Source organism: Drosophila yakuba, chromosome X, assembly GCF_016746365.2.
Source record: "Drosophila yakuba strain Tai18E2 chromosome X, Prin_Dyak_Tai18E2_2.1, whole genome shotgun sequence".
Classification (NCBI taxonomy): Eukaryota; Metazoa; Arthropoda; class Insecta; order Diptera; family Drosophilidae; genus Drosophila; species Drosophila yakuba.
Genome location: NC_052526.2, coordinates 1,355,859 through 1,381,276, shown reverse-complemented (window position 1 = coordinate 1,381,276; position 25,418 = coordinate 1,355,859). Strand labels below are relative to the sequence as shown.

At 51.9% G+C, this 25,418-nt stretch overlaps 3 protein-coding genes across 3 annotated transcripts in view; 2 read left to right on the top strand and 1 right to left on the bottom strand.

Moving 5' to 3' along the window:
• The window catches only part of LOC6523932 (mucin-2), a 134,397-nt gene extending 118,783 nt beyond the window's left edge, over positions 1-15,614 (top strand). The window contains exon 9 of the mRNA XM_039371223.1: positions 14,814-15,614. Coding sequence (XP_039227157.1) covers positions 14,814-14,872 — 59 coding nt within the window. The 3' untranslated portion in view covers positions 14,873-15,614. The remainder of the gene's footprint in view (positions 1-14,813) is intronic.
• A 1,435-nt stretch (positions 15,615-17,049) lies between these two features.
• LOC120321172 (BTB/POZ domain-containing protein KCTD5) lies at positions 17,050-20,998 on the bottom strand. Its single transcript, XM_039373004.2, has 5 exons — positions 20,444-20,998; positions 19,695-19,880; positions 19,569-19,634; positions 19,311-19,504; positions 17,050-18,945 (listed from the first exon to the last, which is right to left on the bottom strand). The coding sequence occupies exons 1-5, from the start codon at positions 20,627-20,629 to the stop codon at positions 18,933-18,935; spliced, it is 645 nt and encodes a 214-aa protein (XP_039228938.1). The 5' UTR covers positions 20,630-20,998; the 3' UTR covers positions 17,050-18,932.
• A 92-nt stretch (positions 20,999-21,090) lies between these two features.
• LOC120321193 lies at positions 21,091-21,850 on the top strand. The gene is made up of 3 exons (XM_039373182.1): positions 21,091-21,404; positions 21,470-21,661; positions 21,718-21,850. The coding sequence occupies exons 1-3, from the start codon at positions 21,218-21,220 to the stop codon at positions 21,777-21,779; spliced, it is 441 nt and encodes a 146-aa protein (XP_039229116.1). The 5' UTR covers positions 21,091-21,217; the 3' UTR covers positions 21,780-21,850.
• Positions 21,851-25,418: the final 3,568 nt, after the last annotated feature.

Below are 25,418 nucleotides of genomic sequence, written 5' to 3'. Positions count from 1 at the left end.
TAACGGGATTTTTTATTGCAAATTCTATTCAAATATCCATTCAGTTTTATGGGCCACGGCAGCCCCGCTGCCTTTGAAGGCCCGAAATTCGCATATGAGCTAAATTCCGCCAGCCATCCACCACCGCACCACCGCACCATACAAACATCCAAGCATCTAACCACCCCACCACCCCACCAGTCCGCCAATCCGCCCAGCGACCCAAGGGGACCGCGCCGCTACCTTGTTGTTACCGTTTTTATTTTTATTTCATTTTTTTTTTAAACAAACACAATTTTTAATATGCCTGCAATTTTTATGAGTGTTTAGAGGAATTTTATTGCACAAGATTTCCATGCCTAGGCGGGGGCTGCTGGCGGAATGTGGTCCCACGTCGCGTATGCGCGATAAGCGCCCACATTGCCCCACATCGCCCCACCTCGAATCGCATTTGTGTGCCCGAAATGTCCTCGAGTGCCATAAAAATAAAGAATGAAAATAATATTAAATATTATAATGTTAGAGCAGCGAACTGCTGCTGCTGCTGCGGCTCCGCCTGCGACCCAAAGTGCCAACTAGCCGGGTGCTCAGCAGCGCGTCCTTAGGTGCCACCAGCGGTTCCAAGACAAATTATCGCCCCTCCGCTTGCATGCCACTGCTCTTAACGTTCCTGCAACACATCTCTGCGCCCCCTGATTCCCTCTATTGTTTCCAATTCATTGCGGCATCCACACTTCACAGCTCACGTCCGCACAGACATATGTCTTCTAGGCTCGTGCTCCTAGAAAACAGGGCCATAATTCGTATTGGTATTACATATTTGCCACACTGCCACTAGCGAAGCAGGAAGCGATAGGATTAGGACTTCGCACCTAAAACGGACATAGCCTAACTAACTCCACACGTAATTTGCTTTAGAAAACTTATTAGTGATCATAAATAATTGAGGCTAGTGTTTCCTCACTCAGATAGCACTGAGGAACTGGGGACTTTAGGGAGTCTAGGGAGTCTAGGGAGTCTAGGGACTCGCAGGACGAGCTACACCACGTCGCATGCTGTGCAGCATATTCCCGAAAATAGCCATATGAGTGTAGCCACTCCTGTCCCGCAGGAGTTCAACTCATTTGCGCTTATCGCCAGACACAGATCTTGGACAGTAAAACAAAGGCGTTCCCCCGCCAAATGACTTCCCGTCTGGTTAGTCCAAACCTTGGCTCCCAGTTGGCCAGCGTCCAACGACCATCGTCCAATGTCCCATGTCCCACGTCCTACGTTCCACGTCCAGCTGCGGCAGCAGATCCGGCTTGCTGGACCAACGGATTGAAGATAGAGGGAGATAGAGATTGAAGACCGCTCGACCCCATTTATGGATCATCATAAAATGGCACAGGCAGGGCCTTATGGAAAATAGGCAACAATATATTTATTATTTTCGTGCAATTTCATTTTGGGAAGAGCGCGAAGTATTATTACCAAAAGTCGTCGTCGCTGATGCAATCGCCGATGGTAGATGATGGTAGATGGTCGATAGAGTTGGGTCCATGCCCAGCACTCTTATTCACGTATGGATGGGTAATGACTTTTTTATGGCCATGTCGGAGCAAGGCCAGAAGCCATCGGAGCAGCAGCAGCAAGACGGGGTAGGGCGAGGCAGGAAACACAAAAACACAAAAACACAGCCAAGTATTTTATGACATGTTATTAAAATGCGCCATCGTCAGGAGTGCTGCAGGTGGGTCGCATGTGCCCAGGATGGGGCTCCAAAGGCCGCGATCCACCATGTTATTAGAAAACATTACTGGTCCGCTGGCATTGGCATTGGCATTGGCGTTGCTATCGGTATCAGTAGTCTCAGTATCAGTATCTATCCCCGGCTGCATTTTTATGTATTGCCAAAATGATGTTCTATAACATTTTTATTATGAATAACGGTTATGAAATTGCGCTGCGAAACAAAAGAGCTCAAGAGCCCAGCATCCCGAATGCCACCGAATCCCGAGTCCCAGATCCCAGAGCCCAAAGCCCAAAAATTCAGATCCCAGTAGAAGAGGCAAAGCAGCAACAGTCGCAAGTCAAGGACTCGCTAAAGGAAGGGAGTCGGGAGTCCTGCGGCCACATAAAAAAGCCAACACACGAAATGCAAATTGTAAATTACAAATTTGCAATAAAAATTTTTAATAGAATGAAACATTTTGCCTTTATGAGTTTGTCTTTCGGCTGAATTTATCTGCTTTTATGATAACGTGATGTGGGCCACGCCCCCCGCCCCCAGCCCCCGCTTCTCTTACCCGCGCCGCCCCCCTTTTCTCGTCGTCATCATTTTCTCGTATTGTTCTTGTTTGTCGTAACAGTTTTGCATTAACATTAACGTAATTCTCTTTGGCATTATCATAAATACATTTTACGCATATTGCCAAGAAGGCAGCAGCCTCTCAGCGCTTCTGAGTGGGTGGAGTGGGTGGAGTGGGTGGAGTGGGCGCATAGGAGAAGGAGAATAGGAGAACCATTGCAGGGCTTAGCACGCACTTTATCGCCCAGCGTGCATAGAATAATGCCCATCAACGGGCACAGAGTCCAGTTCGGAGCTAATACGGAGCTCCAAGCTCCAAGCTCCCAGCTCTAAGGGATGGGGGATGGGGGTGGTTCGGGGTCGCATCAGCCAACCACATGGCGCTGCACTAGCACTAGCGGTGGGTGGTGGTGCATTAGTTGGCAACACGAAGCAACCCCCCCCACCGCCGAGGACTCTGGCTCCGACTAGGCCATCAGCTCGTGACCAATCACCGCTGGCAGCGGGACTTAGAAGCCTTTCAAATCGTTGCATCCGCACTCGGCAGGCTCGTCGGTCGGGATGTGCGAGCGCACTCGTTGCTCGTCGGCTGTCCTGCCGTTCAGTGCGCTTTGCTTTTTAGCCCCTCTAATCAGGGTGCTGGATGGGCGGTGGGTCTCCACACTTGTCCTTCGGCTAGCAAATCGTCCTTGCTGGCGCGCCCTCGCTCGCTCGCACTCACACTCGCACTCGCACTGCGGTGACTCCTAGCTCGCCTGCCGTCTCGCTCGCCCCCACACGCTCTATTCGCATAGTTGTGCTCACCATGTGTGTCTGTGTGTGTGCGTGGTCGTGCTTTTCCGTCGGCATTGCCACACGCCAGCCACATCCTGGCATCCTGCCATCCTGCGAGCCTCGGCTGCACTCGGCTCCCGTTCGGCTCGCCTCGTTACGCCCCCCAGCCACCCCCCGCGCCCGCCTCACCGCCCACCCGCCGCCGTCCCTCGCTGGTGTTTTGCGCTTGTTTCTGCGTCGGCTCGTAGACGCAGCACCGACCGCAGGCACTTCATGGGCAGCAGGGGGGGCGGACGGGCGGAGGGGCGGCGGGGCGCGCTGTCCTAGATTTGTTTAAATTATTTTGCGATAGTGTGATTGGCCTGTGCGCCCCAAGCCCCCCGCCAACCCGCCAGCTTTGGCCGCCAGCCAATGGCAGCCTTGCACATGCTTAGTCGCACTAGAGCTCGGTATCTGTCCGCACCCCGCAACCATCACCCCGCACCCCTCCCGGCCACCCCTCCCGGCCTGACCTAAATGCGTGTCGTTGTTGCCGAATAGTGCATGTCAAAGCGCCGCCCCGCCCCCGCGCCGCTCCTCAACTGAACTATGTTGCTTTGGGCCAGGTTTTGTGGTTCGGTGGTTCGGGGATTCGGTGGTTCTGTGGCTGTGGTTGGCCCAAATCGACGCACATGTCTGGGTGTGCTTAGTTTCCGTGATAGGCCGTCGGTCGATGGGGCTGGATTTGCATATGTGTGGGCGAGCTTAGAAACTACTGGCTGCCGACAGCTAGTCCAATGCCAGGGCCAATAGTGGGGCATCCTGCGAGGACTTAGGAGCCTTGGAAGCCCAAGAATCCATGCGATCAGATGATCCTTTGCGAGGGAGCCTTCCTCGCGAGTTTTAGACACATTTCGGTAACATTTCAGAGTCGCTTGTGGAGCGCCAGGCATTTAAATTAATTTCAAAATAATCATGAGCAGGAAGTGGGCCACTCGGGGAGGCGGAGGAGCAGTTGGGCTTAATTCCCGGGACAAGACAAAAGCTGCGGGGAGTGTGGAGCTCGGGGGTTTATGCTTGAAGGTTGAGGGTTGGGGAGAGGTGCTGCTGCTTGGGAACTCGGCATGTGCGTGTGTGCCAAGGATTTTCAGGGTTAAATTAGCTGACTGCGAGCGTGTGGTTAATTTTTCCCCAGAGCAGGGTGGTGGGGAAAGGGGGAGGGGGAGGGGTAGGGGTAGGGGGTGAAGTGTCCTGGCTGGGATGGATGCTTTGTCAGAGGAACGTGGCTGCTGTTGGGCAACGTGGCTGACGATCTTGCCTGACATCTGAGACGCAGCTCCGCGAAAGGCGAAAGGCGAAAGGCGAACCCGTGGCACATGTAATGAAATATGCTTAAGAAGTGCCCCAGTCCTCAGTCCTTGGCACCCAGTACCCAGTCCCTCTGCTCCGCGTTCCTTTCATTCTATCTGCTTAACTTTTTGCCGGGGTCGGAGTGTTGCCTACGCAGCTGACGGAGCAGCCCCACACCCCAAACCCCAAACCCGAAGCCCCAAGGACCAGGGGGGTGGGTGGAATGGGCGGGGCGGGGGTGGTAAACAACAAGCATATGAAAAGTTTGTTAAGAATTCTTTTTGTGTATGCGCTAACCCACAGGAAGGCACACACACACACCATCTTACTAATGCCGCAGCTACATTTGCGGTTTTAACTCTTCGCCATCTTGCACCCACCCCCGTCCCCCTTCAAACACCCCCCACAACCCCAACACTCACTCACAAATGTCATATGCATAGTTGGTGTGTCCCGAAATTATGAGACAGAAAATGCGACTCATTAAAGTCAGCGCCAGCAATCGCCGGAGATGAAGAATGATGGATGTTTCCTGATGGATGCTCCACTCCGCTCAGCTCAGCTCAGCTTCCTGGTGAATTGGCCAGGACTTGTCTCAGTTAGCTCCTTTGTGCACAACGGGGAGTGAATAAAAATCGAGTACACCCAGTACACAAAGCGAGTAAAACAATTCTGCGGCTCCGCTCCGTTGGACTAAGTCCTCAATGGGGTAAGCAATAGGCTGCAGAGGGGGGCAGTGGTGTTGGTGTTGGTGTGGGTGTGGGTGTGGGTGTGCTGGTGTTGCCAGGACACTTGGCAAATGCGTGGATGTGTGTGTGTTCTCCGTTGCCTTGGGGCAAATTAAAAATTTCGGTTCTCGACTTTTTCCTCTATGCTCGCTTTTCAGCCGCGCTCCTTGCAACTCTTCCACGAGGTTTCTGCTCCTCCCCCTGCTCCACCTCCACCTCCAGCTCCTGCTCCTGCTCCTCCTCCTGCTCCTCGACCGGATCCCTATGCTTATTTTTTGGGTGCTCCGCTCCGCAAGTCGCTGGGAAAAACTTTCTAATAATGTTGTACACAATTTAAATAGAATTTGCTGTGCTCCTCAGTCGGAGGCATCGTGCAAAATACTCCTCCTCGTGCGGAGGAAGGCGCACAATCAACTTGGCCAGGCCAAGAAAATGGCTGCTCGCAAAGAGGGCTGAGATGCTGGGATGTTGGGATGCTGGGATGTTGGGATATGAACACGCGGTTTCTCATTATGCTAACGAAGTAAAAACTTTACAAGCACATATGAGCGCTGAAAACTCTGGCCGGGAATGGAGGCAGCAAAGTAGAAATGGCAGTGGGAGTGGCACGGTGTGGCATGGTGGGGAGGCAAAAATTGAAAGAAGACGCAGCAGCCCGAAAACACAACAACAGGCGAGAGCATATATGTATAACTATCGCAGGCAGCGCAGCAAGTGCAAAAAATAAGATGGCAACAAAATAAGGCGCCACAAAATGCAAAGGCAATGGAAATTAAAAGAATCGAAAAGAAAAAAGAAGAAAAGAGAAGAGAAGAGGAGAGGAGAAAAGGCGGTGACTTAAACCCAAAACCCCAAATAAAATATGCATAATAATATTCACAATAATACATGCATATGCCGCCGACTTGCCAACTTTTCCCGTGCCCCTCCCCCTTTCCGCCTTTCCGCCTTCACGCCTAGCTCAAGCTCCTCCGCGCAAAAGGGGCGTGGCCAGGCGGCAGTGCGTTTCGCTGGCGCTGCCAAGTTGCTAACAAGCTTAGTTCCCCTTGCGCAACTTGCTCATTTCCCACACGGGCACAGCCACCGCCACTGGCACACAGGATCCCCGGATCCTTTGAGCCGCTCAAGCAGTGCGAGGAGCACTGGGAAAGTGCTGCAGCATTTTTAATTAATTTAGCTGCCCCCACAGAACCACAGCACTCCACTCCGCCGGAGATGGAGAGGCCACTTTCCAAGGATGCGCCGCACTAATCAGCTATGCAGCAGAGCCACTTCGTCAAATCTTGTTTGGGATCAAACTGGCTTAGTTATCTTCGCTTTCAATTGGTTTTTTAGTTTTTCGATGGTGATCTTGAGTTGAAACTGTTTCCAGAGTAGCGCTGATATATTTGAAAGGTTCTTGACTTGGAAAGGAAGAGACGACGACGATGGGTACTGATGGTTGGTTGGTGGATTCCCGAACGCAAAGTGGTTGCTTCCGGGCAGAATGATTCGCCGGGCTAGAGTACAGTTGCGTCCCACTCGGCTTTCCGGCACTAAGAACAGGTCTTTGTGATTCCCGAGAACTGTCCCAGAAGTGTGTAATTACTTATAATGCCAAACACCCGGTTGGGCTAACAAAGGACTTTAATTTAATTGCGAGTAAACAAAGGCGCCTCCAGAAGGGGAAATGGCTGTTGCAGAGCGCCGCACGGCAGAAAGCAGAAACCAGAAGCCAAAAACCAGAAGCCAGAAACCAGGAGGCCGAAGGCTGGTGGAGCCTACCAAAGACCCAATTCAGGTGGCCCAGCTGGGGAATAATGGGCACTTGAGGCGCAGGACGGAGCGGAAGGATAAGAGCCTGATGACAGGATACATTACGGCTGCTGTTCCGCAACAAAGAAACTAGATCCGAAGATCCCGCCGAAGAGCGAAGAGTCGATTTCAGAGGAATCCAAAAATACACCAAGCAGTCCGCAAACAGTTCTGAAATTGTTCGGCCTTAATCTTCAAGTTCCGCCGTATCGATTGGCCCGAAAACAAGGCATTCTCCAGGAACTGGGTCCGACTTTCCACGGAAAGAAGAAGGAGATGGACCAGGTTCCTTCGAACAAAACAAAACGAAACGAGACGAAACCGCAAATGAACTCTCCTCCCACAAGTAGCTCAACTTCGGCCGGACGACGGCCGTTGGCCTTGAAGTGTCGAAAGGCAGCGAACAAAACAAAAAGTGTCTGTTGCCAGGAGGCCACCACCATCGCCTCCTCCTCCTCCTCCACCTGTCTCCACACACTCGGTCCACCCACGGAGGAGTCTCCATGCAGTGCCTTCTTATTTCCTTTCCGCCTGCCAACAGGCGCCACCCCCAACTCCCTGCCCCAATTTCCCCCATCAGCGGGGGCAATTGCATCGTGCAACTGGTGCGTCGTCACTTTTTCCACCTTTAAATTTGGCAACAATTCAATTTTCTGCGGCTTCCTGCCTGAAGCTGCTGTGTCGCGGTGTGTCGTGGTGTGTCCTTGGATGTCCAAGGAGGCTGGGGAGGCCAGCCATCATCCGCGCTGGCAGCTTCGACACTCTTAGAATCCGAAATGACCCCCAAGTCAGCCGCAGAATGCGCTCCCTGCCCCAAGTGATCAGAGGCCACCTTTCTAGCCGCGCGGCAGGTGGACGCGGGGTGGCAGCAATTAGCATTAACACAAACGACTTGACTGCAGTTGGTGAGCAAACAAAGCGCTGGCCAGGTCGAGGCGAATGACTTGTATATTGGGCCACTCCAAGCGCCAAGCACCAGGACCTCCTCCTCCTCCACCTTCTGCTCCTCGTGCTGCATGCGGCATGAGGAGCATGGGGCATGGAGCATGCGGCGCAATTTGCGGCCCAGTGACAACATTGGTCGGCCGAATAGAGAGTGGCCGGTGGCCAGAGCACCGGTCAGGGACCGGCACTCCGGACATGGACATGGACATGGCCCAGGACAGGACCGAGCCTAACCGGAGCGGACAGTAGGAGGAGGGTCGAGTAGGTGGAGAGGGGGGGGGGGGGAGCACCTCGCCAGGCGGCAGAGGGGTGCTCGCAAGTCAAACAACGCAGAGAAATGAATTATAAAACAACATGCCAACAAAAAGCAGGCCCCTCTGAACCTGAGCCCCTCGCCGTCGGTGGGGCCAGCGGAAGCGGGATGAGGGTGGGGGGAATGTGGAGGGCATGGAGCCGTGAGCAAAGCCGGACGACTGCGGTGCAGAGCTGGGGCATTCCTGGGGTGGGGCCACATGCAATTTTTATTTTATTTAAATGTAATTATCTGCTTGAACACAAAAAAATGCTCATCACGATGAGCAGCATCGCCGGGCAACATCCACAACAGCAACAACAACAGCAGCAACAACAGCAGCAACAGCACATGGGATAAAACATCCAACACACTGACACCCACTCACACTCGCACACGCAAAAAAATCCATTAAAATTGTGCAGGAAATATAATCAGAAAACAAAAGAAGCGAGCAAAAAAATAGAGCGAAATTCTCCAGCACACAAAAAAGGAGGAGTAACAAAAACATCACACATGTAGATGCAGATGCCCAGAAAGTAAGGCGGAATAAAAAGGAAATGGTAACGCACCCGCCCACTGCAAAAAGTAAGTCCGACTTACGGGGGGCGAGGTGGCACTGGACACAGGATCCTCTCGGGACGCATCTACCACTTTCCACCTCTCACCGCCCATCGCCACTCGGAGGAATCTGCGGAGCAGCAGGCGTGTCCTTTTTGTGCTCATTTGCCACGCACTTTGGGCAACGGCAACGGCAACTGCAACGGCAACTGCAACTGCAACTACAACTGCAGCGGCTGCAGCAGCAACAGCAATGAAGCTATGCCTACGCCTATCGACCAGCGACCAGGACGAGGATGGAGTCCACGACCAGGACGAGCAGGCCACCAATGACGTGTTGCCTTTTCGATTTATTTTTCGACAGGCGCTGCCCGCTCCCCTCACCTGCCGCCTATATACCCACAAACACACACACACACACGTAGCACACCTCGTATGTACTGCCATGTGTGGCAGTGTGTGTGCGCCTCCCTTTTTTTTTTGCAGCGCAGTTTTTGTTTACATTTTGGCGGCCGAAAAATGTTCAAAAATAAAACGAAAGCCCGCATTACGTGCGACACCCGCGCACCTCACCCCCATCAACCAGCACCACCAACCACCCACCAAACATGGCCCACCGCCCAGCCCCAACCCTTTCGACCCACTCAGTGCAGGCCAACTGGCCCCACCGCCTGCGAAGAGGCTGAGGAGCCGGTGAACAACATCAACAACAGCAGCAGCGCCAGTTTATCGATGTCTTTAATGCGCAGCGGGGATTGGGATTGGGATTGGGATGTGGCACAATCTGTGATTATGGATCGCGGATGAGCAGGGATGCAGGCCAGCTATGACGGTGCCACTCGAGCTCAGGTTTAACTTAGGAAGGCTTCAAATGATAAGAGTGCACCTAAGCGATTTAAGAGGCGAGACTAAACCAGGATTAAACGGGGCACAGTCCACAGAGATGGCTTCTGTGCTGAGCCCGCGGCGGATTCCGTTTTGGGACCGAGATTTGCAGGCCCCATTCCACAATGGAAGGATTGGAAGGAATGGAGGGGAGCGGCACTTTGAGGCTGTTGTGCAATAATTAAAATCATGTTAGATGCTTTGTGGCTGCGCATGCAACGCCGCAGTTGCACGCTTGTGTGCCAGGCGACTGCTGACAGGCGACAAGCTCAAAGCGATGTGATGCCACCCAGATCCCCACCAGCTCCACCAAGCTCACCAAGTCCTCCCCCTCTGGATCCTGCATTCAGCACACCAAATTCGGACAGAGGCGGCACGCTGATGTCCGCTCCGCAGTTGAGCCTCCGCTGCATGTTGAATGTTGCATGCTGCATGCTGCATGCTGCAGCTGGAGATGGAGATTAAAACCCGACTTTGATGCACAGATGGCGTCTTTGATTTTAGTCGCTGTCGCTGCTGCCTTTCATCTTTTTGTGGCTTCACTCCGGGGCGCTGGGCCCCGAGCTTCCTGATGCTCGGTGATTAAAAACCGTTTGGCGGTGGATTGGGCATAGTTTCCGCCAGCCAGCCAAGTACAGTTGCCGCATTTCTATGCAGGATTGCTGGCGACGCCCACCGACCCTTGGACAGAGCCACCACGCAGTCCAATCGCTGAAATCGTGTTCAGCGCTATAAAAACTTTTGCATTAAAATGCCAAACAACCGCCGTCACCTTATCTAAAACGAGCTGCTGCGAGGCTGGTGGTGCGATGGTGCGGTGGTTTTTGTTGGTTGGGTGGCGCGGATTCGAAATCGCCAAATACAATGCCAAAAAGCACTCGGGGTGGAGGAGGTGGGTTCCAGGTGGTAACCCTTTAATTCTGATCCTTTTTTTTGGACAGTTTTTTATTTAATGTGCGCATTTCCCACATGTCGACGATTGTGGTGGCGTCGACGCCGGCTGAGACTGGATCGGCGGATGGGCACGAGGATGTGGATGTGGACGTGGATGAGGCACTGCAGTCGGCGCAGCGTCCACGTCAGCTCCGCTGGCGTGGAGTAGAGTGGTGAGGAGTAGAGTGGAGTGGAGTGGAGTGGAGTGAAGTAGAGTGGAGTGGACCAACTTTTTATCGATCTGCCGCATGGTAATGAGGGGGAGATGGGTCGCCAAATACGCCTAGAGTGGTTGGCCCCGCGTAAATGTTTGCTGCTGGCCACGAGCAGTGGAGTGGCTGAGAGGGGGGTTTCGCCAGGCGGGGGATGCACTAGGAAAGAGTTGGCAAAAAGCACGAAAAAAGCTAAACAAAAGCGAACCCAAAGCCCAAGTGATTAATTCAGTATGCGAATATTCATATGTGCAGGCCCATCAACCACCGCCCCTTCTCCCTTCTCCCTCCTCCCACCGCCCACCGTCCACCGCCCGACCCCCTTCAGCACCCCCCGCGATCTGCGTTAGCGAGCCAAGTCATGTAATGAGCAGAAATTTCCAGCCCAAAACTCAAAACTCGAAACCAGAAAAAGGGACCCAAAAAAGTGGCGTAATAAGCGCGGGGCAGTGGGGGTTGCGTTTCAAGGTCTGTGAAAAATGAAGGGACGCGAAGCGCCAAGACCCACGTACTCCCCACCTTCTCCTCCCCCTCCCCTTACTCGACCGCAGCCACTTTCTAATTAAGCGTGCTTAGTTGTCGTGGGTTACGCGGGCTGTGCGGCAAGGCGGCGTGGTCAACGGATGCTGGCTGTGGGCGAGGGGCCGGGGGAGGGTGTCTGGGGAAGGGATAGGGAAAGGGAAAGGGAAAGGGTCAGGCCGCTGGTCAGCCCAACATGTCAGCTACAGACGCTGGGTGGTGTGCACACGCATGTCTAAAATATCTAAATCGCCATTCGCGTTTATCTCTCGTTGTGTGTGCAGCGCGGCGGGTCTGGGGGAAGGGGAGGGGGTGAGTAGTGGTGGGGCTGGGGGCACTGTACGGTGTACATACTATTAGGTATGCCTGTACATAGGCGTTGGTGGGGGTAGATAGCGCAGCTAGGGGGCTGAGGGTGCGAACCCTTTTTGTTTTGACTGAATGATGTTGGCGAAAAAAAGTTTCTAATGAAAACTCCCCGAAAAAAAGGGACGAAACGCTCGCACAAAGAGCGTCCCCACTTACTCAGACGCGTTTCCGTCCAAAGGGTTGACTGACGAGGGGTTAGTGGTGGGGGAGGAGGCGGTGGAGGAGGAGGGGCGGTCCCCTCATTACACAACGCAAATATCGTGTACACACACGCACGTACGTAAACGTATGTATGCGAATATGAATATGCAAATAGAGCTCTGTCTCTGCGGGTGTGTGTCTAAGCAGCAGACAAGACTAAAGGGGCCGGGGGCAAAGAACCCCTAACTGCAGTCGCTTGCATCCCTTAAAGACCTCGCACACTCGCACACCCACACACACACCCCCAGCTGAGATCCCCCCGAGTCCCCCAGTCCCGATTATCACATTGCTATCGGTCGCGCCTAGGCCTCCTGTCTTTGCAATTTGTGTAGTTCAAGTGCAGTTGAGCAAAGCACCCACACCCAACACACACCCACACCCACAGCAGTGCCCAAGAGCGACACATGTACAAGTGCAGGAACAAACGGGAACAGGAGCCAGGACAAACACGGCGAGAAAAGGAAGAAAAAAGCAGAGGACAAAGCCGAAGGACGAAACAAAAGACGCCTTCCCACTCCTGGCTCACTCCTGGCTCACTCCTGGCTCACTCCTGGCTCACTTCATTTCACTTTTCATACTCGCACACCCGCAATCTGAGACAAGTTTCCCTCGCAGTCGCTCCTCGCTCCAGCACCACCACCACCCACCCGTCATCCTGGAGGCTGCTTCAATAGCGTCTCAAACTTTTCGTTTCGTTTCGTTCCGTTTCGTTTGGCCCTCCCGCTTTTTATGGATCGACAAGTAATTCAGCCGTGCAGTTTGACCCCATACCGCTGGAGTCGCCCTAAGTTGCTGCACCAGGACCTGTTTGTGTACTGCGACATTCATTAGCCTGTTGTGCAGACATGCCACATACCACTTTCATCATTCTCATCATCCACCCCAATCCCAGGCGGTCTGTGAAAATTACTTAGGGATATGACTTTTCTTTTGCTCGCTTTCTTTTCTGCCCTGCCGAAGCTTCTGCCTAGTTTTAGTCGTCTGTCTGCATGAATCTGAATAGCTGAATGTGAATGTTAATGTGAATCTGTATATGAATCTGCAGTATGTGCAGTATCCTGGGCTTGGGAGTGGATAAGTCATGAATAAGTCACTGAAACGAAAACACCCTTTAATGACTTACAAAATTAGTAGAATCTTTTAGAGCGCGGATATATGGGCATAACTATTAGCAACGGCAATTTGTGACCTTAAGCAACATTGTCATTTGTCATAAAAATATTTTAGCAACTATTTCTAAGCCTCTAATGAGAGAAACATAGGGTTTCAAACCCCGAAAGATAAAAGTCTGTGACTGCTGCTTTATATACAATACTATGTACGAATGTCTGGATTTTACTACTCCACTGCGATTCATTGGGATTCACTGCGATTCTCGGGTGAATGCCAATGGCGAATCCCATCCTCCGACTGTGGAAGCATGGCTTTATGGCCGCTCAAGTGGGATCGCAAATAAGTGTCAGACATGTGAAGGGGCCTCCTAATCCGGCTGCCCAATTTGCCGGCTCCTTGGTGAGGCGTCAACCGCTTCGTTGTTCCTACGAAAGTGAAACTTCCACACACACTCATCACGCTACTGTTAGGATAAGCGAGGGGGTATGCGGGGTAAGAGGACGAGTGTGTGCAAGTGTGTGCGTTATCGCTGCAAGGGGATGCTTAGGCGTTGCAACTTTTCCGGCTGCAAAATGGGGTTAAATTGCACAGAAATCACGCGTCGTGCATGCCCCACACCTTCTCCTTCTCCCATTCCTTCCTCTCCCACTCCCACGGCAACTCCCAGACCGAATCCGAATCCCCCCGCGCCCGCTGCAGCATCAGCACACACACACACGCACACACAGAGCCCACTGTCGCTTTGTTTGGGAGCACTTAACACGACGATGACGACATGCACTTGAGCCTCACAAAGGCCTACCCCCTACCATTCCCCCCGCCGGGGGAGCATTGCACAGTTAGATGCACTAGACAGCCACGAGACAAAACGAAAGCGAGGCGAGACGAGACGCATTCTAACCCTTTGGCGCAGATTCCACCCCCAGCTGAATCGGTGGAGGGGTTGCATTAGAGTGCCGACTGAGCCGCCTGCTGCCTCTGCAGCCTATGCAACCTCTGCAGCTGAGACGCTCGCCTCCTGTCACGTTAATGTAGAATTCACTGCTGGCCGCAGCTTTAGTTGCACCCCCAGAAGCGGCAGCGCCCCACACCCACATCCACGCCCACTCACTGGCCGCCCCCGTCAGGTGTAAAAAAGGGGAAACTGCGATGCAGCTGGGGGATGAGCAACAGGGTGCTGGGGCAGGGGGCACAAGGGTTCAGAAGCTGCAACGAAAGTGAAACGGTGGTGGCTCCCGCCAGGACTGTCTACACGCGCTCTGGGGCGGCTTAAGTCTGCTGTGCTGACTGTGTGCACTTTCCTGCACTATTCAAAAGTGAACTGAGTGGCGGCCGTCTGGGGTGCCGTGCCGAATGGGTTGAAGGACGTATGCGAGGCGACACGTCTGCCCCACAAGGGGTTGGCACGATGGATGCTGGCATCCTGGCAGCCTGGCATCCTGGCATGGTCGGGATGGGTATGCTGCACTGGGAAGAAGATGCAAAGATGGCGATGCCAATACCACTGCCACTGCCTCATCCACTGCCATTGTCGATTTCCATGTTGTGGAGAAAATGATGGCATAAGGGAAGTCGATGGGGGACGGGTGCTGGAAATGGAAAGCAGCCTCAAGACAAGCGGCCCCGAGGAAACTCGAGGAAAGGAAAGTGAAAGCCCAGCTCCCATTGCCCATAAAGCGAATGAAATTTCGCTTAGGCTCGTTGCGTTTCTTGCGAGAATCGCTTTACGAGGCCTCCGCGATACCAAAACTTTGAACGAAAATAGAGCACTGACAGAAAATACGGAGAATCTGATAATTTGCATTTGTATCCATGTTGTAGTTACTACGTCTGGTGCCCTATATGCTTTTCCTTGTTTCAAAACGTCTCTGTATTTGTTTTTCTTTCAGATGGCTTGTGTACGGCGATTGTTTCCAGTGGGCGACTAGGGACAAGCCAGGCGAAATGAACTTGAAATGGAAGCCAGAAACGCACTAATGTCCTTCAACGACTGGACTGGCAAATACCAAGTTCGCGGATACAGTTTGCTGCTACACCTCCCTGCCCGCTGCCACCCACTGTGGCGGTCTCATGTGCGCGGCGACAAAGTTTTTATTCCTTTGTTTAGAATAAGCATAAATGCGCACGTGTTCCGGCCGCTTTAGTGCACGGCAGATTGGGAGAATGGGACGGGACCGTTAAATTTTAATGCGTCCGTATCGATATGCGAGCACGGTCCGCTCCAGCGGAATCTATAAAAGCGAAAATCGCGTGTCACCATCGTGGGATTCCTGTTTCTCTAACGCTGCCTGCGAAGTCTCAATAAGGCAATTGGCATCTGGAGGTTAGTTGGGCGAAGAATGGCAGCTGCATCGCCACACCCGCTCTTTGTTTCCAGCCCATGGGAGCTCGCCTATGAATATCCCATGAGCTCACGCACTTAAGCATCTGCTCGTACTTTGCGTAAATTCGCAATGTCGCAACATCTAATCAATACCGCCAAAACTTGGCTCAGAGCTCAGCAAGAAGTCCACGTTTACCAATGCATAGAAGCATGTGATTTTTACCTTTAACTGGATTTTCGAAATTAGTGATAAACGCTTAAAATTTTCCTATTTGATTTCTGGCAGCTCTTGAGGATACAAATGTTTGATATGCGATCAGGCAGAGCCTAAAAGACCACAATAAATTATGCATGTTCTCAATAAAAAGTGGTGTATACTTTTGGGCATCCGATAATCAAATAGTTCACGAAACGTCAAGTAGATGGCGCTTCAAATTTAATTACAAAATAATCTGTTGCATACTTTTGAGCATTCGATCGTGGAATGGTTCACAAATCGTCCAGTAGATGGCGCTTCTCACTTGCTTAAATATTTCGTGTTGCATACCCTAGGGGGCTGCTGAATATTTTAGCGACCTGCTGCCATTTCTGTTCGCCTGGTACCTCAGCTCGAAATTTAAGCCGATTTGGTCGAGAAAAATGGCCACGGCTGTTCCCAAAATTGCATGTTTGTCGATTTTGGACAACAGGCGAACAGAATCAGCAGAAAGTATCTCCAAAAAAAATTTAAAAAAACAAAAATCAGCTGTTGTCATTTCCCCTCCGCCCCTTCCCCAACACCTATCACCCAATAGGAAACCATGTTGATCGAGCAGTTCATGGTTCACGGATCGTCTGGTAGATGGCGCCTCACACTTGCTTACATATTTCGTGTTGCATACCCTAGGGGGCTGCTGAATATTTTAGCGACCTGCTGCGATTTCTGTTAGCCTGGTACCTCAGCTCGAAATTTAAGCCGATTTGGTCGAGAAAAATGGCCACGGCTGTTCCCAAAATTGCATGTTTGCCGATTTTGGACACCAGGCGAACAGAACCAGCAGAAAGTATCTCTAAAAAAAATTAAAAAAAAACAAAAATCAGCTGTTGTCATTTCCCCTCCGCCCCTTCCCCTACACCTATCACCCAATAGGAAGCCATGTTGATCGAGCAGAGCCGTTACTTTTGGGATATCCGCAAACTAGAGATGAGCAAACACGTTGTTTTTTTGTACGTGTCACGAATTAGGCACGAAAGGCACGGCGCTCCAGCCAGTTCGCAGGTATTTATTTGGTCGTGCTGAAAAGAAATGTGCACGCCACCATCTCTAAGCAGCAGTATATTAGACAATCAGCTGGTCTCTTGAATTACTTTTATTAGCTTGAAAGTGGCCAAGACTTGGGACTCTGCACCTCCTGCGGGGTCGTGGCGGCAAACAGGATGCCAGTAGGAATGATCTACATAGTTGCCCGCAGGACATGGACGTGGACATCATCAACAAAAGTACACAATTACAGAAAAAACGAGATATTCGAGTCATTACAAGTAAAGAGCGCTTTTCGGTGTCCTTGCTGAAGTTTGGAACATTGCTCTGCGTTTTCCAAGCTGCTTTCCTGCCAAGCTTACATTGCTGGGCTTTGGGTTGTGCGTCCTTGATAGCCCGAGGAGTTCGGCTTACCACCAACAGGAATCCGGAGCCGGCGACCACTGAACTGCTGATTGCCCCCCAACTGCTGCTGGAAAATCCTTAACCAGTGCCAGCACTCAAGCTTTTGCGTGGGGCTTTAAAGCCCAAAGCGCATTCACAGGACGAAGCCGTTCGGGGATGTTTTTTAGAAAAGGGTTCCAAGTTTATTCATATATATTCATATTATGTGAGGGAGCATCCAGGATCCGATCCAGTTCCAGCACCAGCTCCAGCGGCAGCGGCAGCCGGGTTCTGGGCGGGACTGACCATCCGCGTCTGCAGGATTCAGGATTCAGGGTACAGGGTAAAGGGTACAAGGTACGGGGTACAGGCCGTGTAAAGTGGGTGTGAGTACATCCTTGTGGAGTATGGAGTTACAGTAGGGGTTAGGCTATCGTATTATTGTTAGAGTTAGGTTAGGATGTTAGGTTATCTGTACTTGTTGCCGTGTGTAACTTGTGTATTAACTTGCAGTGGCCTTTCTCTGTATTGCTAAGTGCCGGACACTGCGTAATCCGCGTCCGGCGTAATCGGGCGCTGCGGTTCTACTACTTGCTAGTGTAAAGGTTCTCCGTCGAAATAATCGTCGTAAGCATAAGTCATACTCTATATAATCTGCACCAGCCGTGCTCGTAAAATAAGTCAAAATGGATACAAAATGGGTACGAGTAGGTGGCGACGTTTTGGATCATTTTCAATTTTCGCTTGTTTGCTTTTTCGTGTATAAATTAGTAACTATTTAAAATTATATACATTCATGTAGTACTTAACATATTATAGATATCATGCCTGTCTGTACAAAACGTCGCCGGATAGGTTTTCTTTCTCATTCTCATTTTCATTTTCGTTTTTCGCTAAACTTTCTTTTCCACACATGTATATCCTTCCTCACTATTCGCATGTATGTATTTTATATTTGAGTGCAAGTTCACATAAATTCAGTCGTGATTCAATTGATTTCCTAAAGCTGATCTTCGCCTTGCTCGTTTTCCAAAATAAAGCTCAAGGTAGTAAAACCGGGCCTACACAAAACGGACCACACGCACGCTCCGGAGCAGAACTACGGAGCAGAATTCTGCGGCTCTACAAATTCCGGGGAAACTCGGATTCGGGGTGCAGAGGGCCTAGTTTGGTTTCGGTATCGGTATCATATCGGACACGTAAATGCAGCTCGAACCTATGTGGTACTGTAAGTTAGTTAGGTGCTTAACCAAGGGAATCGCGACTGCTCCAGCGAAGGGTCCGCTGCGTCGTCAGGGTCGTTATTGTAAGCACGATAAAAACTACTAAGACTAACCCTACAAACTCCCGCTAAATGTGTATATACCTAGCTTATTGAGTGTCCCAGCAGCCCAGCAGCCGAGTAGTCCAGCAGTCCAGCGGCTCGGAAGGATCCTCTGCTAAATGTCTGGCTAACTGACGGACTGACTGACTGGCAGACTGACTGACGGACTGACTGGTTCGCGCGTGCCTCCTGAAGCGAAGCTGAAGCTCGAAGCTGCGTCTAATTCAGCAGCCTGGCTATGGGGCAGTACGCAACGAAGCAGGGCTGGTTTCTTGTTTCTTGTAACTTGTTACTTGTTTCTCGTACAGTCGTACAGGGTCTATCTGGTTTACTACAAGTTGAACACATGCACGCCCGCACACACTTCGTACAGTGCGCAAAACGGCCGCAAGGGCGAGAATCGAATCGCAGTGGTACCTGTTAACTTTGTCTCGAATGCAAATGAAGCGTAGTCTCCCTGCGGGCTCTGCTTTGGTGATTCGGGCTGATCTTGGTGGGTGATCTGTGACTGTGCCTGTGCCTGTGGCTGAGTCTGATCTGATCGCGTGTCGTGTGGTGTGGTTTGTGGTGGGTGATGTGGCTGTGGCTGTGGCTCGGGCTTCCTTGACTGCATCCAATTTGTGTTGGGTCGGTGTGGCTGATTGTGTTACTGATTGGGAATGAGTTTGCTGAGTTTGTCGATGAAGGGGAGTTCGGTATTTCAATTTTCAGGGGTTGTATGTGAATATATAGCGCGATTAAATTCCAAGACTGTAATTAAACAGAGATAAAAAGAGCGTAAGTCATAGACAGGCGAGGCAATGTACTACAGTCCTAGAGCATACGAAACTCCTATGTACAAATATGGTCTACATTTAATATATTGTGCGTTGCTAACGTAGCGCAGCGGAGCAAGTCCACTAATTGTTAATTCCGCTTTAACATAGAGTACATGTGTCATGTGTATATGCTTGTCGGCCTTCGATATGCTGTCAAATACTCGGCACCAATATTCCATTATGGTTTGGTCATTGGTCACATAAGACAGCACACCCAAACACCCAAAACGGGCGCCAGCAGGGAAACAGCGAAAAAGAGCGAGAGGGCGTGTGGTCGCCGCCCTGCGATTGGCTTACATTCGCGATCCCTTCTGCTGCAGGACCTTGGCCCGGTCGTTGAGCTCCAGCTCCCGCCCGGCCGTCGTGCCACACTCTTTGGAGACCACGCACAGGAACTCATTGTTTTCGAAGGGCCCGTAGTTCGTGTACTGTTGAGCTGATGTGCTGATGAGCTGCTCGAACCTCCAGCCGTCCGACAGCGTTGAGATCATCTGCAAAGTAAGAATTGATGATCAGATTAGATTTGTGGCGCGCTCCATTCAATCAAGGACTCACCTGGGTTAGTTCCTGCTCGCGGCACTGCAGCACGCGATAAACGCGCTTCTTGTCCGCTTGCGGTCGCTGGAAAAATTGGCACGGGTTAGTGGGGATTGGTAGGGCTGCGGAGGGAGGTTGCCTCACCTGATCCCTGTGCAGGATGCACTCCTTCAGCAGCGCTATCAGCTGTGTCACGTTGTAGAACTCAGCCTCCTCCAAGACGCCTTCCTCGGAGACGCCATCGATCACCAGCTTGCCGTGGCGCAGATAGTTGAGCACGGGTGCAAAGTATTTCGGGTCTCTGTCGATCAGGTAGGCTCCTGTCTCGTCCTGCAAGCGAATCAGAGATTAGTACTGCACGTTCTGTGATGGGCACGCGGTTGGCAAAGCTACTTGAAACGAGCATCGACGTTGGTGAGAGGGGTCAGGGCACTGTTTATTTATACAAAAACTGATTAGTCAGAGCGAATGTGCCTTATTGCCTCTGCCACTGGAATTTCGCACTGCTTGGGGAGCCACCGAAATGTTTGTTTGCCGATTGGCCGTGTGCATGTTATAATTATTGTCATGATGATTATTTGGTCTGGCCCGCTTCGAGGGGTTTGGGTGACCTTCTGGGGGCAACACTGCAAACTAGCACACTCGGCTGCAGCTGCAGTTAATGTAGGACGCTCTCTCGCGCTCTCTGGGCGAGCTTGTTGCTTGGCTGCTTGTTTGTGGCTCTTGGTGCCCGGCCCCCGACCCCTGGGCCAAGTCCCCGGTACCCCCGAAGCTGCATGACCTGCTTTGGGTCATGTGCGCACTTTTCGGCTATCTCGGATGGACTTAAGAAGTGTGGCTACTGAATACACTGGGGACGTGCAATGTGCGCACATGGGGTTGGGAACACTCACCCGATCCGATATCAAGTCGCAGTCCTCCTGAATCAGACGGGAGAGGAACGAATTTGGGTCACGGGAGAGCGTCGTCTTGGTGGTGAGGAAGTAGGTGCCGCCCACGTTCAGCTTGACCCACTGGTCGGTGCCCTGTTTTTTCAGCACGTTGGGGCTCTTTCGCGAGTTTATGAACACCGTGCTCATAGTGGTGGTGGTGGTGCCGCTGCTGCGGTTCGGGTGCTCCGCTGGTTGGTGCTCCTTTGGTGCTCCTGCTCCTGATCCTGCCCTGCTCCTGCCCAACTCCTGTCCTGCTCTTATTGTCCGAATCCCGTTGCTTGCTGGCGACGATAGCCTCAGCTCATGCTTTTCTTCTTCGCTTGCGTCTTTGTTGCGTTGCTGCGCCTTGTTGGCTGGCCTTCGACTGCGACTTGCTCTTGCACTCGTGCGTTGCCTCTTTTTGCTGGGGGACTCCACTTGGGCACGCTGAATGTGCAGATTGCGCAGCTTATCGTCTTTTTTTTAGTTAACTTCGACTAATTAATTAATTCATTAATAAACAAGACCGTTATCGATAGCATGCGTCTGCCGATGTCTGAGCTCATCGGGCCTGCAGTACCTCGATAGCGGAGACCTCATTTCCCTGCGCCTATCGCACACTTTCTGCCGTTTGGTGTCGTAATATCGAACGGGGGTGGGTGCACTCGCTAGGTCGGTGTGTGTGCGCGGTAAAATAAACTGTGTATTGACTATCGATGTATCGTTGCGGACGTGCGATACTTTCAGTTGCCGCCCATGGTGAGTTTCCCAAATTTAAATTCAAACTTTTGCTTAGTCGACCAGTTTGTGCGTGGCTTTTGGACCATCATCACCACTATGACCGATCTTCTGCCGCGCTTGCTGGTTCTGCTGCTGGTCTGTGCCAGCGTCTCCACCTCTCCGATGCTGTACAAACTGAATCCCGAAGAGAAGTACGAGGCAGGTGAGTTCTCCGATAAGATGAGTTGCTTACTGTGTCCCCGACTATTATTCTGCCCTTTTCGTAAGACCTGGTGCCTGTCTCCTCCACCGTGATTCCACTGACAGTGCTGGAGGTGAGCTACGGAGCAGGTGGAAAGCCCAGCGAGGAGTACAAAGCGGCCTACCTTCGTAAGCTGCGCAAACAGGTGCTTCAGCGGACAGAGAACGTGGGCGTCGGCGCTGGCGTGGGCGAGGACGACGAAGATATCCTGATCACAGGTGGGTTTCTCTTCACTCGTACACCCGATCCTCCACTGATGCCTATCTAATCGCAGTGAAGTCACAGAAGCTGGAGAAGGCCAAAGTCAAGGCCGTTCCAGCCACGCAGGCGGACTGAAGTGTAGCAACTTGGTGCTGGTTTTCGAGCTGATGTCATGGCGTACTTGGCATAAACAACAACTAACCGAATCGCCGCAAATCTTGTTTTGACTTGGACCTAATTGGGTGCGTGTGGGCGTGGTAGATGACGCAGCTTGGTTGCGGCACACGTAGGTGCAAAGAGGCGAAAGCTAAGACGGAGTCGCAGAGTTGACAGGAAGCTGCTCGGAGCGGAAGGATGTCTGTTGTCAACGAAATCGAATCAAATATAATGAGCTTGGGCGAGGAAGCTCCCCATTCGATTGGGATAACGACGGTAACGACGTTGGGATAACCTCCACAGCTGCTGGGGGACATTAGAAGCAGGCTTGAGTAATTTCACCCTTGGTCAGAGGCTGCAAAATCAGAGCAGCACAAAGGAAAGCGAGGCATTAGGGAGCCAAGGAAGAATTTCACAGGGAGGAGCCGATGGGAATGTCTGCTGGCGTGTGCGTGCTTTTGAGGCCAGTTAGTCAATTCCCCCGGCCGCCGCGCTCCCCCATACCCATCTCTTTTGCCTTTCTAGGACTCAGGTGAGACCTTCCTGCTAGGCTGCCTGTCCAAACAGAAGCTGACAAGCACATCGGACTGCTCTTTTTCTTGCTGCTATCTTTGAGCCCCTCCTGCTTTGTGCAGAGCCGTCAATGTAGCTGTCATGGGCAAGTCACAAGTTGCATGGCCACTGAGGAACGTGTCACCACCAGGAGCCATCCGTGCCTCCTTTCACCCCATGCACACCCACCTGAGAAGTGAACCCTACCGGCCCAGAGCGTCGTGGCTGATTAAGCGCACAGAAATGCTGATGGCAGCCAACTATTTTCGCTATTTGTGCACTTGCCTCCGGCACGTACTTAATTTGAATACAAAGCACAAGGGTGGCGGGTGTTTGCGGGAAGGGGTGGGGGGATTGAAGTCTGTCATGTTTGTGGCAAGTGCATGCGGATTTAACCGGAGCACTGAGCACTGCCCCCGAGGGAGCGTAGGGAGTCAAGGGAAAACGGAGGCAGTGGTGAAGAAGTGTAAACTACACGTAAATGATGTTGTCACTATTCCGCCCTCCATCCGCCCGCGTCCTCCTCGCCAGCCCACTTCACTTGGCGCAGCTCAGCTCTTCAATCTGATTTCCGTCGTCGCTATTACTAGTAGTGATTGCCGTTCGATCTGCACATTTTATGCTCCACTTACCGCGACGGGGCGCTGTGATGAACCAATTAATAGCTGGGCCTATTCAATACGAAGTGGTGATATCGCGTATACGCCCACGCGCCCATTCAGATGTGTGTCGCTCGAGAAGATGTTGATGTTGATGCTGATGGTGGTGATGGCGTTGCTGATGATGACGACGATGATGATGACGACGATGGTGCTCCAGCGGCACACTGGTTTTTGTTGCTGCTGATTGTTGTCAGCGACAGATGCCATCAAATCGAATGTCAAATCGAATGACGTGTGAAGTAATCGTTGGCGCGGTGCCGCTTTTAATTTGTGGCAAAGAGAACACTCCAGACAGATGATGCGGGTGCGGGTGCGGGTGGTGGTGGGGGTGGATAATCCCTTCGGAACCTGTTTGCGAGTAATAGGGAATCAGTGTGTAAGCATTAAGCTGCTTGATGTGCAAATTTTCAAGCTACGGAACATTTCCTGAAGGATACCTACCGCTTTGGCATAGACTGAACTTTATTTTGAAATCTAACTAGATTTGAAAAAGGCTTGCCGGAGTTTAAAAGCCAATCAAAAATGAAACCACGTGCAAAATCAGGCAGGGCAATGGAAAATGCTCGCGAGGAAGGAACGCACCTGGCTATGAATTTGCACACAATAGCAATCTAATTCCAGGCTTGACTGGGAAAATGAAATGTCATTAAGTCCCGAATTTGTTTCGTTTGCCTGATTGAGGGGAGTGGGGCGGGGCGGGGCGGGGCGAAATCTAATTGCGGAATTGGGTCGCGTGCTAGGCGAACCAGCCCCGGATGCAGTCGGTCATCCCGCTGGCTCCCAATCCTGTTGCTGTTCCTGATTTCAGTTTGCCCTCCCCCTAGCCCTGTTTGTATTCAGGGGGAGATTGTGTGGTGGCGATGGCTGGGAGATCGCAGTTACAGGATTCGCCTAATTGACCCACGTCCTGTGCGGGCTTTTCCGTGTCCTGCAGGCGAGTGGAGCGGCCTCCAATGTTGCGGAAAATTACTTTAAACGTGGTTTCCCATGTTCCGATTCGCCGAAATTCAGATTTCTGTATGTGTTCATCAGGGACATGGTCTAGGGAGTAGAGGGAGTTCGGGGAGCATGGCCGAAATGTCTTTTTAAATGCTTCGAGCCTTGCCAAACTTTGATGGGCCAACTCTCGCTCTGACACACTTCGGCTCTCTCCCTCCCTCTCGGCTTTGTTGTGCGTGTGTTCGCTTTGATATAGTGGTGGGTAGCGGGAGGGGCGGGACGGGGAAAACCCTTCAGACTTCAGATTCTCGACTTCACAGAGATGCCTCGCAGGCAACATCGGCCCAATGAAATCAGCGTCTGGCAAACAAAATTTTACTAAATACACACACACACACAGATGCTCACTATGTTCGAAAAGGGAACATAATGCAAACGAAATTATAAGAAGTGAACGCCAAGGGCGGAGGCAGTGGCAGTGGCAGAAGTAGCTCAAAGCGCCACGCCCACCTCCCCAACTGCTAGCCACCCGAAATCATCAGCTAGCCTTATTAATCGAGTTTTCAATGAGAGCGAATAGCACTCGCATCCATCAAAGGCCCCCAACATCCCAGCCAGGTGATCGAAGACAGCAACAGAAGCCGAACTTATTTGGGAACAGCAGCAGGAACAGAAGCAGGAGAAGGAGCAGGAACACCCAATCATCTATCATAGAGAGCGCTTCCACGCCCCACTCATTCAAATCTAATCAAGGAGTACACGACGCTATCTTCTTCTGGCTGTGCGTTTTTACAGCCAATTTATTAATTTGGCAAGTTAGGCAGAGCCACAAGCACCGCCACATCTACATCCACATCCACATCCACAGACGCAGACCACAAAAGGCGACAAAGGCGCCTGGAAGCGGCAGGGACGGCGGCAGCGGTGGAAACAGGGATGCCGCAAAGCGTTTACCCGCCGCTTTGGTTTCTGTCGAGCGGAAGCAGGATGAAATCCAAGCCGAAACCGAGAGGCCGAAACCAAGCCCAGACGGACGAGCCCAAGTCCGAAAGCCGAAGGAAATCTGCCAGCGCTTGGAGCACACCGCACGCGATGAGCGTCGTGGTCACAGTGGTTACTCGTTCTTGTTCTTGGCAGGATGCAAAGTCAGCCTAGGCTGGAATGTATACGACAATTCGTTGGCTTGGAAATCGAATAAAATCTGCATACAGTGCTATTATGTGCCCAATTATTATGCCTTGCGCACCACGGTGGCCTGTCGACGCAAGGGCGAGGTACTAGGATGTACTAGGCTCCAAGTCCTGGCGCTCCTTTGCTGCCGCCTGGCTGCGCAGGGAGCATGCCGCCCAGCATTCAGCTGGCAAGTGGCGACGTTGTGCGTAAGACGCCAAAGCCAGAGAAAGCTAAGGCAGCCTGGGCAGCCTTAGCCACGGCAACAGAGTTTGAATCGGAAACTGAGTCTGAA

Coding starts and splice junctions, on each gene's coding strand:
- LOC120321193 (XM_039373182.1), top strand. CDS start 21,218: ATGGTGAGTTTCCCAAATTTAAATTCAAACTTTTGCTTAGTCGACCAG. Junction 21,405..21,469: donor CGAAGAGAAGTACGAGGCAG/GTGAGTTCTCCG, acceptor CCTTTTCGTAAG/ACCTGGTGCCTGTCTCCTCC. Junction 21,662..21,717: donor CGAAGATATCCTGATCACAG/GTGGGTTTCTCT, acceptor ATCTAATCGCAG/TGAAGTCACAGAAGCTGGAG.
- LOC120321172 (XM_039373004.2), bottom strand. CDS start 20,629: ATGAGCACGGTGTTCATAAACTCGCGAAAGAGCCCCAACGTGCTGAAA. Junction 19,881..20,443: donor GCGACTTGATATCGGATCGG/GTGAGTGTTCCC, acceptor ATTCGCTTGCAG/GACGAGACAGGAGCCTACCT. Junction 19,505..19,568: donor GCGAGCAGGAACTAACCCAG/GTGAGTCCTTGA, acceptor CTTACTTTGCAG/ATGATCTCAACGCTGTCGGA.